Below are 17,415 nucleotides of genomic sequence, written 5' to 3' on the forward strand. Positions count from 1 at the left end.
ATCTTCTGGGTTCAAGCACTGGATTCATGGTCAGGAGTCCTGGGTTGAACTCCAAACTTTGCTGCAGACTTGGGTAAGTTGCTGTGCCTTAGCTTTTCCTACCTGATGTCAGCAGAGTGCTGTGATGATAGTGTGTTCAGGCACACTAGTCTTTCCTTGGTGGATGAAGAAGGAGGACAATGCTATTTGTTTGCAAGGAAACGGTAAAGTAGCCTTCTATTTTTCTCTTTTGTGTGTGGACTGTTTCCTTGAGGTCACTGCAGGAAAGCTCTGAAAGCAGAGTTACACACACCACCTTAAAAACAAGATATTGGGGAAATGCCTTTCTGTTTTAACACTAGAGCTGATACAAGGCTTTTAAGGCCATCAAGGGAAATGTTATTTGTATCCTAAGATAAATTGTTAAAGTTGATCTGTTAAGAGAAGCGTAGCTTCATCCTTTTTCCTTTGGGTGGCTGGTCTGCAAACAAGCAGTCTGAAAGCTGGTAAGGAAACCCTTCTTTAGAAACTGTTTCCCTGTGTGAAATGGAGCCCCCTTAAAGCCTTGTCCCCAGTCAGGGTAACTGCTTCCATTCTCAGGAACCCGTAGCAATGCCACAGAGCAGACACCATGCCTGAAACTGTAAGTAGAGGCAGAAGAGAGCACAGCTCTGATGAAGGCATGGGAAAGGAGCAAAGATCTCTCCTAAAGGAGAGATCTGTTTACTGCCTGAGGTGCACAGCTGTCCTTAGTCACTTTTTGGTCATGTCAATGAACAGAGAGAGTACTGTTGTACATAATTTTCTTACAGAATTCTCAAGGATAATTGTTCAAACTAAGCTGAAATGGAACAATTGGAAAACAGCAATCATAGTTAGTGAATTAATATGTCCCAATGATGGTATGTAGTGGTAAAGTGAGGCTTAGCCTAACTCAGGAAAATATTGTGGCACTCTGAAGTCTCCAGACTTAATCCTTTGGTTAAGGATTAAGCAACAGAAAGGTATAAGCCTCTTCCAGAACCAGAAGCCCTCCAGAAGAAATGCTTACCAACTCACTTCGCTATTCCTTACACATCCAGGAAGTGGGGGAAAGAGGGGCATCTTGAAGACAACAGATCTCAGGATGGCAGCTGTGATTTTAGGAAGCCATCCTAGATCTATATCCATGTAACACAAATAGGTGCTGGTCCAAAGCTTTCATGCATGGATGAATTTTAAAGGAGGTATTTATTCAGATTTGAGTGTTGTGAACTGTTAAGTCATCCTTATTCTCTGGTTTGGGCCATTTTAGCAGTGGTTTAACCAGCTCTTGCCCATAAAGATGTGGCAGTGGGGTGTGTATAAAACCCACTTTCATAGTCTTCAAAGGGTTAATTTGCAAGAATGCAGGGAGCTACTGTTCACTAGGCTGGTGTTTTAGTTCTCCTCCTTCCAGCAGTTTATTGTTTTTAGCTGCAGGCAACAAAGCAATAAATAAAATGAAACCTCTCTATTGCTAAGTTATTTATTTTGCTTCAGAACAATTTGGCTCTTGGCAAAAATTCACTGTAATAGGAATCGGAGTGGCAATCAGCAAGCAGTTCTGGAATGGCAACCTTTATGTTGCAAAGCACTGAAAACAGTAAAGCATTTCTTTTTCTTTACTAGAAGTAGGATTTCACTATCAGCAATCTTGACTCTGGAGGCAAATTCTTATGAATTCATTTCCTTAAGAAACTTTAATTGTTCTAGTTTTGCTTAAAGCTTTTTTAGGACTGAACAATCCTAAAGAGAATTTGAGTGCCAGCTTTTACTGGGAACAAATGCTGACTTTTTATTTAGCTAAATGTGACAAATGATAGTATTTATGTGACATCTGCTTTTGTTAGCAGGGACACAACTTCGTAACTTCCATTTTCCGAAAGTATGGCAGAGATAGTCTAAAGCTCTGAATTTGGTTTTGCAATTCAAACGTCCCCAGTGCTGGGAAGTATTTGGTTACATAGTCATGAGTCTGGATTTAGTTAACTAGGATGTTATATCTTTACTCAGGCTTTCCTGGGGGAATGGTGAATCTCACTATGCAGGCCTGTCTATACAATACTTAGCTGAAAGTTAGCCCTGAGAGAAATGTGTGGACAGGGACTTGAGTTGGGTAGAGTTTGCATGTCGCAGGGATCAGTGCTGAGAAAGAGAGAATGTGTGAGATCATGGATGTGAGCGAGTTCTGCACTGGCCTTCCAGATGCTATATTTGCTTTTTGTTCTTGCTGTATTAAAACCTGCTTAACCCAAGTCTAATGACTAAATTCATTCTTTCCATTTGTTTATTTTTTCCCCTTTTTCCTTTCATTTGGTGCTGCTTCCTCTCCCCCTCTCTTCTTCTTGACTCTGCCTGGGCAGACCCTTGCTCCTCCCCGTCCTCCTCTCCCCAAAGAGGAAAGCTTTGCATGGCGCCCTCGCACTGACACTAAAGCGTCCAACCTGTTGCCAGTGCCTATCATGGACTGCGCGTACCTGAATTTACCCAAGCCTTATACGCAGCGTGCATCACCAAATGCCAGCACACGGTGTTATTTCTCTTCACCTACTCCCTATGGGACAGTCCCCAGTGGGAAGCAAGGCTGGCAAGCAGGGCAGCCTCCCTCTTTGAGCCCCAAAGACAAGATGCATGCTGGGCAGCCACTCTTGGGAAGTTGCTCTGTGTTGTCAGATGCATCATCCATACAACACAACCCTGCTAGGGCAGATCCCAGTAGTAAGGCTGGAATGAATTCCAGTCATGAGACGAAAGCGGATAAAAAGGTCAGCAGACTATATGTAGCTTGTTTATCTAACAGCACTTGCTCAGCCGCATCTGAAAATTCCACTGGCACCGCACATGACCCAGCAGCCAGCACCAGTTTGGGCGCTGAGCTCACTCAAGCACCAGCCACCAACATTGTTTCCTCTGTAACAGATACTGGAAAATCTCTTCCTCCTCCTCCTCCTCCTCCTATTCCTCCCAGGCCGTATTTTCACATTGTCCTCAGTAAAGACGCACTTAGTTTTGGTGCGGGCCATCCCTCCTGGACTCAGTCGTCACCTTCGCAAGCTTTGAGGGACAAAGTGGTAGAGCCCCAGAGCACAGCTGCCACAGAGGACAGCATGAGAAAAGAGCCTTACCTTACTCAGCAGCGGCAGCCACCATACAAGGCAATGGGACGCGGCATGGTACATGTTTTCTCCGTAACCTTGTTTTCTTTCAGCTGTGTGAACGGTTCTCTAATTTATTACAGTCTTTCCTTAATGCTTTATCCCCCCATTTCCTAATTTCTGAGCATCTGTTGTTCCACCTGAATTCTGTGGTCTTCTATGCAATAATATTTAACATCCTGTGTCCCCCCAGTATTGATATGTGTGTTTGCGTGCGTGTGTTTGTAGGAGCTTGGGTTGGGCTGGGTAAGTAGGGAGATGTAAAAGAAGCAAACTGTGATGTGATGGTTAATGCTTCTCAAGGGATGGGGAAATGCAGAACTGTTCTGTGATTTGATTTAGCCTCATTGCAAATGATAAGAGAGCGGGTGGTGAGGGGAAGGAAGGTTTTGTGAAATACCCTGCGTGTTCACAGAGGCCAGGGCTGCAAGGCTGAAGAAATGTATCTTCCTGAGGAAAGAAAATCTGTTGGGGCTTCATACTATTTTGGGTGCATCCTTGCATGACACAATATGGCTGCATTAGTCTCAAGTGCCAATCTCCCCCATTGCATAACAACACCTTGTTTCCTACAGGATGCCACTGCCAGCACCACTGCTCAGCCTGGGGTTATAGTAGTCCCCCTCCTCCAGGTTAACCCAGACAGACAGCAAGAAGGCAGCTCCAGCACTCCACCACCGCCTCTGGTTCCTTTTGGGCAAGGCTCCGTATTCCCCGAGACTGTTTCTTCTGGCTCACCCTTGACTTTTCCGACTTTAGACGATTTCATTCCCCCACACCTCCAGAGGGGTCCCCACCATAACCAAGCACCCTCTGTATCTGGCACATTACCCCCTGTTTACCCGAAACTGCCATCCTTCTCATCACCACCTTCACTTGTCCCTCCAGTCACGGGGGCTTTGCACAGGGGCTTGAAGCCTGAAATCACTGGAGTCATCTCACGTACAGTAAGCTTGCCAACTACCCTCCTCACCCTTTTCCTAAATCTGTATTCCCAGATTAAAATGACTTTCTCCTTGGCATACTAAACTTGAGAGAGGAGTGCTGACTCACTCCCTGCCAGCAGCATGACAACTGAAACCTTGTTTATGTCCTGTACTAGTGCATGCGAGTTGCCTGCCTTATGCAGCTTGGGACTTTTTTATTGACTTCTCTGACACAACATTCGGCTGTCTCCCTCTGTGCCCGTTGTGCTAGGTGATGCACGCCTTTAGAGCCTTCACCAGGATTTGCTCAGGATAATGAATTCTGTATAAACAGAATAGCTGCACCTGGCTGTTCTCTTCAGACTCTCTGAATAGCATCCTTCAACTGTGTTTGAATAACATTTAAAGCAGCAACAGCGGGGCAGTTAAAGGTTAGGGCTGGCTTTCTGTTCCACTTGGAGCCACAAGACGATATGGTCTCTATGCAAAAGCCTGCTGAAATCAGTGTAAGATTGCTGCCAATACCCAATGACCTACAAGCAGTAATATCAGTTACTGACCTGAGACTCCTGCAAGTATGGAGGCATCATGGAGTAGATTAGGGGGAGAGTGTCCCTTCAGTTTGGAATTGCCTGGCTCTGATTGAATTCTTCAAAATTTTCAAAAAGAACTGCAACAATTTTAACCTGGATTTCACTGTGTTTTTCCTAGATTAGGTTTCCATTCTCTTTAAGCTCATCACCCTTCTAAAAAAGTTCTGGGGGGCAAGGAGGGAAGTTAGCTTTGAGTTAAAGATGCAGAGGAAGCAAACATTACTTGACCCTCCTCGTAATAGAAGTCTTACAACCACCAGCTCTTTTACATGATTGCTGGTAGTGGAAGGGTTAGAAGTTTTGCAAAATCACCCTTTGTTCATGATGATACCTTCTTGTCTTTTGATGACCCTACAGGGATCTAGCAACAGGCATATGGGGAAAAAAAAAAAAAAACAAGGATGAAATTTTCAATGGTTCTAAATGTTGGCCTCTTTCTGCTCCTGTTGAAATCAGTGGGGTTTTTACTGCTGAAAACACCTGAAGTGTTTTTTTGGAGACTAACTCCACAGTTCATAAAAATTCAGAAGGCATCCAAATCATGGAGGACTAGTGGAACTTTTGTTGTACCTGGTTTTGGTGAGATGAGAGTTTTAAAGGATTATTTTAAGGGCATGCTCACTTCAGGCATTTGGTCACAGAACTATTTTCCACAATGATCTAAATAGGTATCTGTTCACCCACTTTGGTGACTTAACTGTCCTGACCTGACACCCCTCTTCTTTGATGGGTTCTCTGTACGCTGTTCATCAAATGAACATCAAACCCAACTCTTCTAGCTTTTCCTGACTCCCTCTCCTTTTCCCAAGGGCCGTTTTTTGAAATATTACCACAGCCAGCAAAGTGGGGCTGGTTGCACCTCTTAGAGACTTCTGTTTCTGAAGACTGTTAATTAGAACCTGCTATTTCATCATGAAACATCTATGGCCTGATTCGATGCTCCTTGGAGCAAGGTCACCTCTATCCAGCAGAACAGGATTGCTCTTCCTTACTTCCCCTCTGGACTGGAGTGACTGTAGATGCTTGTTTTGATTATGGCCAATTCTGACCATTATTTCTCTCTGAATTCTGGTGCCAGCCCTTGCTCTAGGTCCTATGAGTTTCTTGTCCTGTCTTTTCCACTGATACTGATGGGTGTGAAGGGTACTGGGTTGCACTTGGCAATAAAAGTTGGGAACAGGGGCTCTTCTGGAGCAATATTCTGATATTCTGTGTGTATTCCTTTTTTTTTTTTTTTTTAAGAGTGATGAAAATCACCCTGAATGCTCAGCTCTATTTCACAGATCAGTGGCCTGTAGCATTTCAGTCTGACAGTGGAGTAGCAGGAGTGCAAAAATCTGGTACACCATTATTCCACACTCACACTGTTTGGATGCTCATTCCCCATTAACTTAATGGTAACTGTGTGTCCAAATCCCTTAAGAAGTTTTAAAATATCTCAGCCTAAACAGACACACGCAGTTTTAGGCCATTGTCCTTTCCTTATCTTTTCCCCTTCCTACCAAAAAAAGCCTGATATTCCTGGCCTGAGGGTTTTCACGTATGAACTAGTTTTTAAAGTCTCCCTGCTGACACAGCCTTTATTCCTGCAGAGTTGTGATGATACCAGAGGTGAGTTAAAAATAAATAAATAACAGAGCCAGATGCTTTAGGAAAGAGGAGCAGCTTGCTGTCCATGCTCCAGCAGCAAAGCCGTGTTGTACATCTTCCTTGCTAGAGTCCTGCTATATACCATCCATTTTTTGCGTAATTTTAACCCTGTTGGCGTCGCACTGTCTAATGTCTCCTGAGTGAGGATGATAACTTTATTTCTCTGATCTTCCTGCCAAATCAGGTGCAGTAATCATGTTTCACTCAGAATTGCATGAGTTTTGCATGTCTTGATTTCTGGCTGTGAAAGGAATCCTTTTAAAACAAAAAATAGTGTTTGTGTGTGTGTATGTCAGGGGAAGGAGGTCTGTGTCTTTCCCCGGAACCAGAATAGCTCGTTCCTGCCACCCTGTGTTTGCTCCAGAGAGTCTGGCAGATGAATTTAGTGCCTCCTCTTGTGGAATGGAGTTGAGAAACCAACACCAAAGAATTGTAGTCCCGCCTTAGCAAACTAATTGCATTAACAAGGAGCAGGGTCCATACAAGGAGCAGGATAACATTTGTGCTTATGCCTTTTTACTAAAATCTGCTGTGATTATGTTTCTTATTCTGCTTAAAATGGCTTTTTCCAGATTTTCCGAGAGTTGCAGCAGCCCTGCATGCTGATAATGATGCCTTACTCTCCTTTTCAGGACCCTGGTCCTGTGCTAAATGAAGTGCCCCAGCCTAGCACTGGCACTGACTATCCAGCCTCCTTCACATCAATCAACAAACCTTCCTCTGCCTATCCCTCTACCACAATCGTCAATCCCACGATTGTCCTCTTGCAGCACAACCGAGGTAAGGAGACTTGCAAATAGATCTTTGTGGCTCAGACTGAGCAAGCTGTTAAACTATAAGGAACTGGAGCATGTGTGTGCCATGGACTCCTTAAGTCCAGACTACTAAGAGATAACAAAGATACCTTCAGGAAGGTGTAGTGGCTGACGCACACAACGCTCAAGTAATGATGATGCTTACATGGTTAGTAGCATGGGACAGTGTCTGCTTTTTCTGATTAGAATCTGTGGATCAGAGGCCACTGTGAGCTTGAGGAAAGGTCTGTAATTGGGCTGTGGACATATGCATAGGTTATTGCAAAATGACAGCTTATCACCTATTAGGTGTTCTGTAATGATGACAAGGGTGTGTGCTCTTGTCTGTCAGCAGAAGCAAGGTCAGCTCGAGGTGGGTTCTCCCTCACTGGGAAAGGGGTATGATACTTCTCAGCTACTGCAGTGTGAAAATGGCCATATTTACAGTTATTTCAGAACAGATTTGACCTCTGAATTCTCATCAGAACTTGCCTGACAGTAGCTCATCTATATGCCCGTACTCTTCAACTTGGCAGTTGGTTGCTCTATTCATAACTGGAAAAACTCAGGCCCTCATTGCAGTAGTTCTTGACTTCTGGATTTGCGTATGAACAACCTTGATTGAGCACTGTTCTGTTTACTGATTTAAGACTTTCTCTACCTCACAGCAGCTCCCTCTGAATGGATGGTACTATCCCCTTGCCTCTGACATTAGAGGGAAACTTTGCTTCTCCTTCTTAGTTTTCCTGATGATTGGCATTACCCCAGCCTCCCAGGTAGATGGTTATACATCACTTAATACAGTAGCTTATAAAGGGCCACACAGATGCAGCTCTGATTTGCCTTGATTTCCAGCGGGCTTGGGAAACTCCAGGACAGGCAGATATCAACCTGCGATGCTACAACTTACCTTTTGCAAAGGAAATTAAAAAATCACAAAAGAGGGGCAAGGCCTGCATCCCTCTTATTTTGGTAGTTCTAATTACAAGTGTCCATTGCTGCATTCCTTTGCAACCCCCTTGTATTTTGTTAAGTACCTTTGTGAAACATACTTCAATCTTTGGCCCCAAAGCTAGTGACCCCACTGTAGCCCTGCTGATTGTACCACTCATGGGTAGTAAGTGGGTTGTATCTCTTCCTTTCTGCCAGTGTCTGAAGCAACTTTGCTTAAGTGCTTCTGCATGAGGGTGCCTGAATTCCAGAGCTTTTTATCTGCTTCAAGAGGAGAAAATATTATCTGAGGCAGTCTTTTCCTCTGAAAGCTTTTTGTGGTCTTTCTTGAGAGGGATACTCTTTTCGTTGTCTTTTACATTAAATCTGGAGCATTTCAATGCGTTTGCTACACAAGGACATTTTCTCCCTGCAGATTTTAAGAGCAGAAGGGACAACTGTGTTTAATATGATGATCCACATGCTGGCTTTGGGACAACTCATGTTAAATTGTTCTGTTGATTAATTACTTTCACAGTTAACAATTGGAGCCTTAGCTTTGGTCTGAATATGTCTTGCCTTTGACTATTAGCACTCAGGATACTGTAGCCTGCTAGAATGAAGAGCTTTCTCTCATTACATTTTTGTTAACTGTGGTATAGATCACAGTACATAAAGCAATATGATTGAGTTTGTGGAGTATTTCATTCTAAGGCATGTTTTCCAGTCTTTAATAATTATTATGGCTCTTCCTCTATATTTTATCCAATTCTCCAATCTTACAACATCATTTTCAAAGTGTGAACACTAGAACTGAACTTGATCAAACCAGAACAAAGTTTAGCAATAATTTAACCTCTCTTTGCTACTCGTTTTTCACTCTTCATACACCAAGGATCACATTATGTCTTTGGGCCATGATACTGTATCAGGAGTTCATGTTCAGCTGATTTGCCATCATTTTCCTGGGGAATATATCCTTTTAGATTTACAACTTTCCAGGATAATCTGAAGTTTCATTTCAGGGTGTTTTCTATTTTTTTTTTTTTTCAAGGCATATGATTTAGATTTGATTGGATTAAAAAAATATTGTTGGCTTATGCCCAGTTTAACAAAAGATCCATATTGCCCAATACCTCATTTACCATCCTCCCAAAACTTTGTATAAAAATTTAAGTTATCAGTATGTCTTTAATATTCTTCCTCAGGTTTTTAATTTAAAAAAAATTGAAATATGAAGCTCGTGGGAGGCCAGAAGGAGTACAGCTACTGGGTGATTATCCCTCAAAAAATCATATTTTAAGGCCAGTTTTAGTCTACCAGAAGTGTGCCACATTGACTTCATCTTCATCTGGCTCAGTTATAAGAAGTTGCATCATATCAAATGCTTTTCAGGAATCTAAGTGTATTGCTTCTACCATGTTACCTTTATCAACCAAACTTGTAATTGCATGCAAAAATCATATTGAACTAGTTTGACAAGGCATCATTGTCACAAATCTGTATCAGCAGACATTACATGTGTCACACTGTGTATTTATTAATGAAATCCCATATCAGCCATTAACATATTTTGTCTGGGATTATTGTCAACTTGACAGACACATATCCCAGCCATCGCATTTATGCTTTTCAAATGTCACAACATGTGCTTCCATCCCATCCTGTGGAGTTTCCTTTGTATTCCAAGTCATATTGAAGACGACTCTCAATGGACCTGAGAAGTGTCTTCCCAGCTGCTCTGAAACTCTTCAATACAGTGTATATGAACCTGGTGATTTTCAAACATCTGACCTCAGTTGTCATTTAGCATAGTCCTTATTTACTGTTGAAGTGGAAGGTACTTCTTCATCAGGCAGTAGGATGTCAGCTGTTCTTCTTTTGCCAATATAGAATGGAAACAGTGATTGAATGTGTGTTTTTTTCTTCATTCTTATTAACAATTTTACTGTGCTTATTTGGTAAAAGACCAAGCAAAACTATTGCTAGGTTTCTGTTTATTCTTCATGTACCTTAAAACTTCTTTTTGAGTCTCCCAAATGTTCTGTGAATCCTTTTACTTCCATTGTCATTTTCTTTTACTTCCCAGCATCTATTATCTATTTGTTGTTTCAATTTTCTTATTTTTCCATCTTGTTATGTACTGATGGTTTCTTACAGCTCCTTCTGCTTCCGTTCTTAGCTAGGCTTTATCCCAGCATAGCTTTAAGGGTTTTTTTTGCTGACCTAGTGAGTTTTTAAATGGTTCTCAGATCTGAGTTATCTTTTACATTTCTCTGTTTAAGCTTTTTTCTCCAGCTGACATGATTCATATTTGGTTTCATTTTTGTGGGCTTTATCCATTCAAAACTGTCTTGGTTTCGTGGCACATAAAATTGTTAATAGGTTATGATCCACTTTCCCCTAAATGGTTCAAAAAGTTTTGTTATGAGATCAATTCCTTTTTATATGTCAAGATGAGGTTTGATTAAAAATTCCTCTTGCGTGCGATATAATACCCTTTGAGACAGAAATTTCAAGGTCGTTTTAATACTGGCAGTCTGAGATCTCCAATAGTTTAGTTTAACTTCTAGATGGATGAAGTGATTTTCTTTCCTTTTCCTCAATGGATTATTGATTGCTATTTAAGGAGCTGGTTGTCTTATTCTCTGGAGTAACTGTTGTACCAGACATCACCTACTATCCCATCTTGGGCTTTATCTGCTAATACATTAATCCATAAGCATGTAAGATCTTTTGCTTTAGAGTTATCAGAGACATAGAAACAGGTAATGGCATTTGAAGCACAGAATCATCTAAGCTACACTATATCCTCTTTTGTCTGTTTGACTTTCCTCAATAAGTCATGAAGAGAGATCTCAGAATTATTTGTGTCAGATTTCAGTTATACCAGCTAGATAATATACCAGCTAGATTATGCTTATAAACAACTCATTTCAGATCCTCTTGTTCAATCCTAGCACCATGGTAAGAATTTCTTCCCTTCTCATCCATTGGTGCCTTCATTAATTTTCTTTTTGATATTTTAATTTTGCACTAAACATGTACTTTGTTTCCTCTTCCCCTTTTGTTATTGGTTTCAAGTCTTTCTTCGAATGCTCTTCTGGGAATTCTCAAGGCCTCTTTAATGATTCCTCTACTACCGCCAACAGTTATATTCCTCTGCTCAGCCCCTGCTCTGAATAGCCTTGGAGCTGAATAGCTTTTGGCCTTTGTTTACAGTCCCAGGACACAAGATCAAGGATGAAAGCCTCAGTCAGCTGGTATGTGCCTGGGGCTACAAGCTGGCTCTGGGCAGGCAGAACAAACAAATAGCAGGCACCTTCCTCTCCTTCAGCTTCCATCTATCAGCAGCTCTCTTTTCTAGTCAGAGGTACAGGTAAAGAGGAAACCTTCTCTTCACCTGAAAAATATAATTTCTTTCATAAAAAGTCCACTCATCCATAATATCCTCTCTTCTGAGGAAGAAGAAATAGGGAAGATTCCTCAAGCACAGACCCTTTAAACCACCTGTTTGTGCCAGGAGATTAATGATTGACCACAACAATTCTCAGTAAAGGTGACGGCTGAGGCTGAGACATCCTCACTCCCACCCTTTCTCCTCTCCTGTAATGCACCACATGTGCTCCTGATGGTCTGTTCAGAAGAGTGAACCCTGCAGTAGATAGTTCCCATTTGCTTCTCAGCTTCAGATTACAAACCTTTTCTTTCCCCATTGCACTTATGGTTTTGTTTCATATGCTGACATCTATCACAGTAAGGCACACGAGAAGCTTTCCATTGGTGATTAGCAGAGCAGAATTGCTGGGATTAAAAAGCAAAGTTCATAGATACCAGTGAGGGAGCTGCACTTAATGAGGAGAAATAGCAGCTTCCTTTGCTGACTTGCTCCACTAAGTACCAGTATATAGTGAAGTCTCCTAGCAAACAGTGTACAATTGGTGGATTCTTACCTACTGCACACTTGCTTGAGTGAAGATGAGTGTCCCACGCCACCTCAAAGCACAGTCCTGGATGGGCATTGCATGGCATGGTTTAATATAACAGGTGTGATTACATACATAAAGTTTTGAAATCTTTGCATTAACCATATGAGCTTTCAAGAGTGGCTGCATTTTATATGTCAATAAAATATTTTATTCTTTTAAAATGGCTTTCATGCTTCAAATAAATGGATTCGTTGCTAGAGAGTAGATAGAGCCAGAGAGCTGAGAATCCTTGGTTCATTCCCAGCTGTGCTGCTGACAAGTCATTTAGGCATCACTTTAGAAAGCAGTTTTGATTGTCAGTTTTAGGGTGGCCAAACACCCTGGAAGATATCACAGATGTTCCCATCTGGGAACTCCATAATAAAAGCCCCTCAAATAAGGGGACCATTCTGAGAATCATATCCTTAACCCTTAACTGTACCTGTGGGCAAATCACTGAATCTGTAGCTCAGTAGGATGTGCTAAGACTCAGCACCAGTATGATCCTTTCCTATATCCCTACAAAATACTACAGCATTATCATTTAATCATGTACTTCATGTTAATAGTAACCAAGTTATTTGTCAAGTTTTTTGACTCTGTGAGTCTCCACTAGTTTCTAAACTGTCGCCTGTCCAGCTTTTTTCCTTCTCTCTGATGTAAAGATAGTTGCTTTCTGCGAATGTATTGGTCACTGCATCATGAGATTGTATTATTCAACAGTGCTCCTGTGTGGAGAAGGAACTGTGGGTTGTCACTTTGGCAGGGTATTTGAAAACAGATTCTCTCCGGCAGCTGCTGCTGTTCTGTCTACAGTGTATTTCTTGCCTGTCAGAAATGCAGCACCAGAGCACTTGCTGTTTATGTCTCACCCATTTGTTCTGTATTTCTTTTTGTTTTGTTTCCTCCTTTACCACAGAACAGCAAAAAAGGCTTAGTAGCCTGGCAGGTATGATGTGAAAGGTCTGCTACCCTCCAACTGCTGCCTCTTCCGGAGCAAAGCCGCTGCTCTGTTAGCTTGTGGGGTACCTTAAGCAAACACACTTCTCAGGAACTGCAAAGGAATGAGTTTGCTCTCCAAATAAATGTTTGTCCTGGCTCAGTCCGGGTCACTGAATGTTTGATTTCAGTCTTTTCTCCAAATGCTACCAAATGCTACATGTTAATATACCTAACCCCTAAATTACTAGTCTGTTCCTCCCAAATCATAAGATTTACATACATTTTGATTGCTTTAGTTGTATTCTGCTTTTTGGGCCTTTAAGTTTATTCCCTTGGGGTATATTCTCATGTTTTTCTTCACAACCATGAGAGTTAGTCTTGCTTTGGGGCAGGGGGTTGGAGGGAAGAAAAGAAAATCAGTGTTTACATGACTCCAAGACCAGAAGGGAATACTTGTGCCAGATCTCAAGAAGTAAATGATAAAATTATAGTGTGCAGGTAAGCACATACACTGCCAGCCTTCTCTCCCTAGGCAGTTATATGATCTTGCAGTAGATCTGCAAAGTCTCTGCTTTAAAGGACAGTGAGTTAGTTTTTCGTTCATCTTTCCTCCCTCTCACCCCGGAATAACACAGACCAGTCTGTGGTGTGCTACAGGAGCTGAGTGTCATATAGTGCTTACCATATTGCTATTCCTTGGTGACTGCCCTGAGGAGGAAAAGGGAAAGGAGGGTGAGAAGAAAGTCACAGAGAGTGCCTAGACACTTTAAATATTACAAATATAAACACAGGGAAGCCTATATTTCTCTCTTGTGCTCTGCTACACAGGACCTGGACTAGCAGGGCTCAGTGGAGTCTGCCCTGAGGTCAGGTGCTGACCTGCTCTGACTTCTTCCACCAGGTTCCTTTGGCTGCTACACTGGCCCATTCCTTCTCTCTGCTGTCACTCTCTTGGGATGACACTGAGCTGCATAGGAATTTACACAGATTTCTCTCCTCTCCTTCCCTCAGTGTAGGTGGTGTAGGAGCAGACACTGCTCAGCTGTGAGTTTAATGCCTGCCTGCAAGTCCAGACAGAGTTTTCCTGTTGGCTTTCTCTTTCCCAAGGTGTTTCCCCTCATGATTATGAACTCTTTTGTTTTCTGAACTAGAGATAGCCTGAAACCCTCCTGTCTGGCTCTTCACAGACTATTTTGCTCCAGCCCAAGTGATCCTTGGTCAGGAGCAGTGAAGCATGTTGTGGCACCACACATGGCTGGCTGCCCCCTCTTCCCCATGCTTTTGGTCACAGCAGTAAAATTCTGCTGCTGTATGACCCCCTATTGCCACTGCTCTTGGGAAAAGATGGTTCAGAAGCCACAGGGCTTGTTACCTGATGCAGTCTGTTTATCTGTGCAGTTGGGCACCAGGTTCTACATATGATTTTAAATACCTCAGAGCCTGGTATATACCTCCACTAACTCTCCTGAAATCATTTGAGCTATGTGGCGAATAAGTCAGGATGAAATTTAGCCATTATTCTCTGAGCTGTAGGGGGTTATAGGAAACCTATGGTGAAAGATGTCTGCTTCAGTTTCTCTCTCTGCAAAGATACCCTTGCAGTAGGTGTCATGTTTGCAGCATCAGCTGAGCAGCCAAACTGAAAGAGGCTAAACTGGCCTTCTTGGTTGAGTCCTATGGACCTGGGAAGAGCTTGTGTAGCAGCACTGCATGGGAAAAGCTTGCCCTAATGATACTCATGCCATCAGACAGTTTTTTTCTGTCTCCAAGGCTGTCAGCCCAGCACCTTTGACCAATTCTAAGTGCACTCCAGAAGATACTTTTGAAAACCCCTTCAAAATATGTTTAACTAGCTGGTGGTTTTCCCCATGGCTATGCCATCCTAGAGAGCTCTCAAGCCTTCATGTGACAATATTGGAATGTGACTTTATGGTCAGGAGATGGCTGACACAGGCCAGACACTGTTTTTTTGCTAAATCATCAAAATGAAGGTTTTGCATATATCATGGTCATGGCAGTGGGAAATCAGACCATAATATGTCTACCCTGCTATTTCTATCTGCTCCAGGTATTTTGAACGTCTTCAGCATAGGTCCATCTGACAAACAGACAATCACTTTTCCAGTGATAGGGAATCAAAGAAAAAATCTGACCTGAACCCAGAAATTTGACTATGGAGTGGTCTATAAGTACACACTCCTGTTAAAGATGGATTTAGTGACCTTCTCTGGCAGTGAATTCCTTAGGTTGCAGAAAATAATGGCTTTTCTAGTCCAGAAGTTCAGGTCTTCTATCATTAGCAGTGACAATGATTTCAAATAATCAGTGGAGAAAAGCTGTGACCTTTTCCAGAGTTGACATCCTCTCACATCCAAAAGTGTGCTTCCCCTTGGTCTTCAAGGTCATAGAAGAACGGTCTAGTTTGACTTGGTCTTTCATGCTCTGTTTCTAGAGGCTTAGTAAGAAGTTTAGTAATGGAAATGAGGCAAACACTTTGTCAAAATATGCCCTGCGCACTAAGAACACAAAAAGACCAAAAGACAGTGCACCTGCATTCCTAGGGAGGGAAAATAGGATGCAAATGCTAAGCAAGGATTTTATTGAAGCTTTGCCCCATTTTGACCATTTCCAGACATTATTTCCTTTTTTCTTAAGAGGAGAAAGACGTGAGTTTGACGGTAATTTCAAACCAACCACTCAAACAGAAATCCTTCAAATGATGAGTTTTGCAGGGCAGAATTGTGTTTGCTCTGGGTACCAACAGACCAATACTTCGTTATGCACGAGCCTTTCCTCTGCTAACTGCCCCTTTCAGTTATCTGCACATTTAATGGCTTTGAGCAATATGGTGATGTGCATGTGGATAAACATCTCCTCTCTTTCTCTTCAATGCATGCAGTGGTATAACAAGGATAGGACGTGGCAGAGCCTTGATGAGGCAGACTGTGAGCTTGCAGATGTTTCATCTCCAGAAAATCCACAGAGAAGAAATCCTCAGCAGAGCCTACAGATTGCCATGCTGCAGCTCTCCAGAGCATAGGAGAGCTTCAGAGCAGCCTGCGCTCCTTTGGTTCCTTGCCAATTGTTGGTCTTGTGGTGGCTGCTGCCATCCGTGGGTGTCAGCTAAGCAGCAGCCAGGTGTTCCAGAGGGAAGCAGTAGGATCTGGAGCGTGGAGTCTGCAGCTCTAGTCCTGTCTTGCCTGCTGTTCTGAATAAATGAGGGAAACCTCCATTTTGTTGAGTACTCTTTAACTGTGGTTATCCTGTAAAAGTGCAGGTTTAAGCACAAGGAGAGTGAGAGATGTTTAATGCTGTGAACAGTCAGGACTGAAGTACCTCGGATTGTGGATCTATAAACTGAGACATACCTCTTCCTTGGCATTCCTGAAAGTAGAATGAAAATAATAGGGCACGTCATACAAAGGTTGTATCCCTTTGCAGGGAGGGTGCAGAGAGCAAGGTTGTTCTGAGCTGCCGTTCTCCAGTCAAACACAAGTGCTGAGGTCAGACAGTGCCCAGTACTGTAAGGAAACAAAACATCTCCAGCACAGTGTAGCACTGGTGGCTGTAATTAGTTGTTTGCCCCCATCTCAATGCAGACTTGCTGTGCAAGACTGACCATACATGTAATAACTACTGGAGTTTGTAAACAGCAAATTCCACTGGTCAGGGCACAGAGATGAATCAGAAGGGTCGGGTACCAATTGTACCAACTGGGATCTTAGTCAGACAGGCCAGCACAAGCTGCTTTAATGATAGGGACCTGCTACCTTATAGGATCCTCCATTAGGTAGCAATCACTGGAAGAAAAGGAGCCCTCAGAGAGTGTATCACCAAGGAATTGTGATGAAGAGTACGATTGCAGAGTTACTAATAATACAAAAAGAGCAAAAAACAAACATCTCCAAAACAAAATCTGCTGCTATTGTCTTACGCAAGTGATGGCTGAGCCTGTCACAAGACCTGTGAAGCAGGCTACCTGAGGGATGCTAGCCCGTTCTTGCCTGCATCAAACATTTTCTCGATAGATTTCCTTCAGTCCAGACACTGAACACAAGTAGCTGCGACACAGTCTGTCTCATCAATTATTTGCCAAGATTTTTGCCTTTAAAGAGTGGAGTATGATGATGTGGTGAAATGCTGGGATAAGATAAGAATCTCCCATTTTCATTTCCAGATCCAGTGCCAGACAGAGTAGTCCCTGATAAAGTAGATTCAGCACTCACGCAGGACAAGCCAGTTCAGGAGACAGCTCCAAGTGAGAAAAGAGCAGTGGAGGAGAAGAGAAGAACTGTCAAGAGCCCTCAGCACATGGCTGATACCTCCGTTGATGATATTGGCATTCCACTGAGGGTAAGACAACACTGGACATGTGGTCAATGCACAAAACCTGGGCCAGATTTTGCTTGCCTTTAGACTTAGAGTATTCACTAAAGCTCCAGAGACTGCAGAGATTT

At 42.6% G+C, this 17,415-nt stretch overlaps 1 protein-coding gene across 11 annotated transcripts in view; it reads left to right on the forward strand.

The window, feature by feature from the left end:
* The window catches only part of SORBS1 (sorbin and SH3 domain containing 1), a 182,803-nt gene that overhangs the window by 118,351 nt on the left and 47,037 nt on the right, over nt 1-17,415 (forward strand). For 6 of the 11 annotated variants that reach the window (XM_067299942.1, XM_067299943.1, XM_067299945.1 and 3 more), the window contains exons 10-14: nt 2,364-3,173; nt 3,731-4,102; nt 6,957-7,104; nt 12,936-12,965; nt 17,136-17,311. In XM_067299942.1, coding sequence (XP_067156043.1) covers nt 2,364-3,173; nt 3,731-4,102; nt 6,957-7,104; nt 12,936-12,965; nt 17,136-17,311 — 1,536 coding nt within the window. The remainder of the gene's footprint in view (nt 1-2,363; nt 3,174-3,730; nt 4,103-6,956; nt 7,105-12,935; nt 12,966-17,135; nt 17,312-17,415) is intronic. The other 5 variants (XM_067299949.1, XM_067299950.1, XM_067299951.1 and 2 more) reach the window with 2 other exon arrangements.

Source organism: Apteryx mantelli, chromosome 7 (assembly GCF_036417845.1).
Source record: "Apteryx mantelli isolate bAptMan1 chromosome 7, bAptMan1.hap1, whole genome shotgun sequence".
Taxonomy (NCBI): domain Eukaryota; kingdom Metazoa; phylum Chordata; class Aves; order Apterygiformes; family Apterygidae; genus Apteryx; species Apteryx mantelli.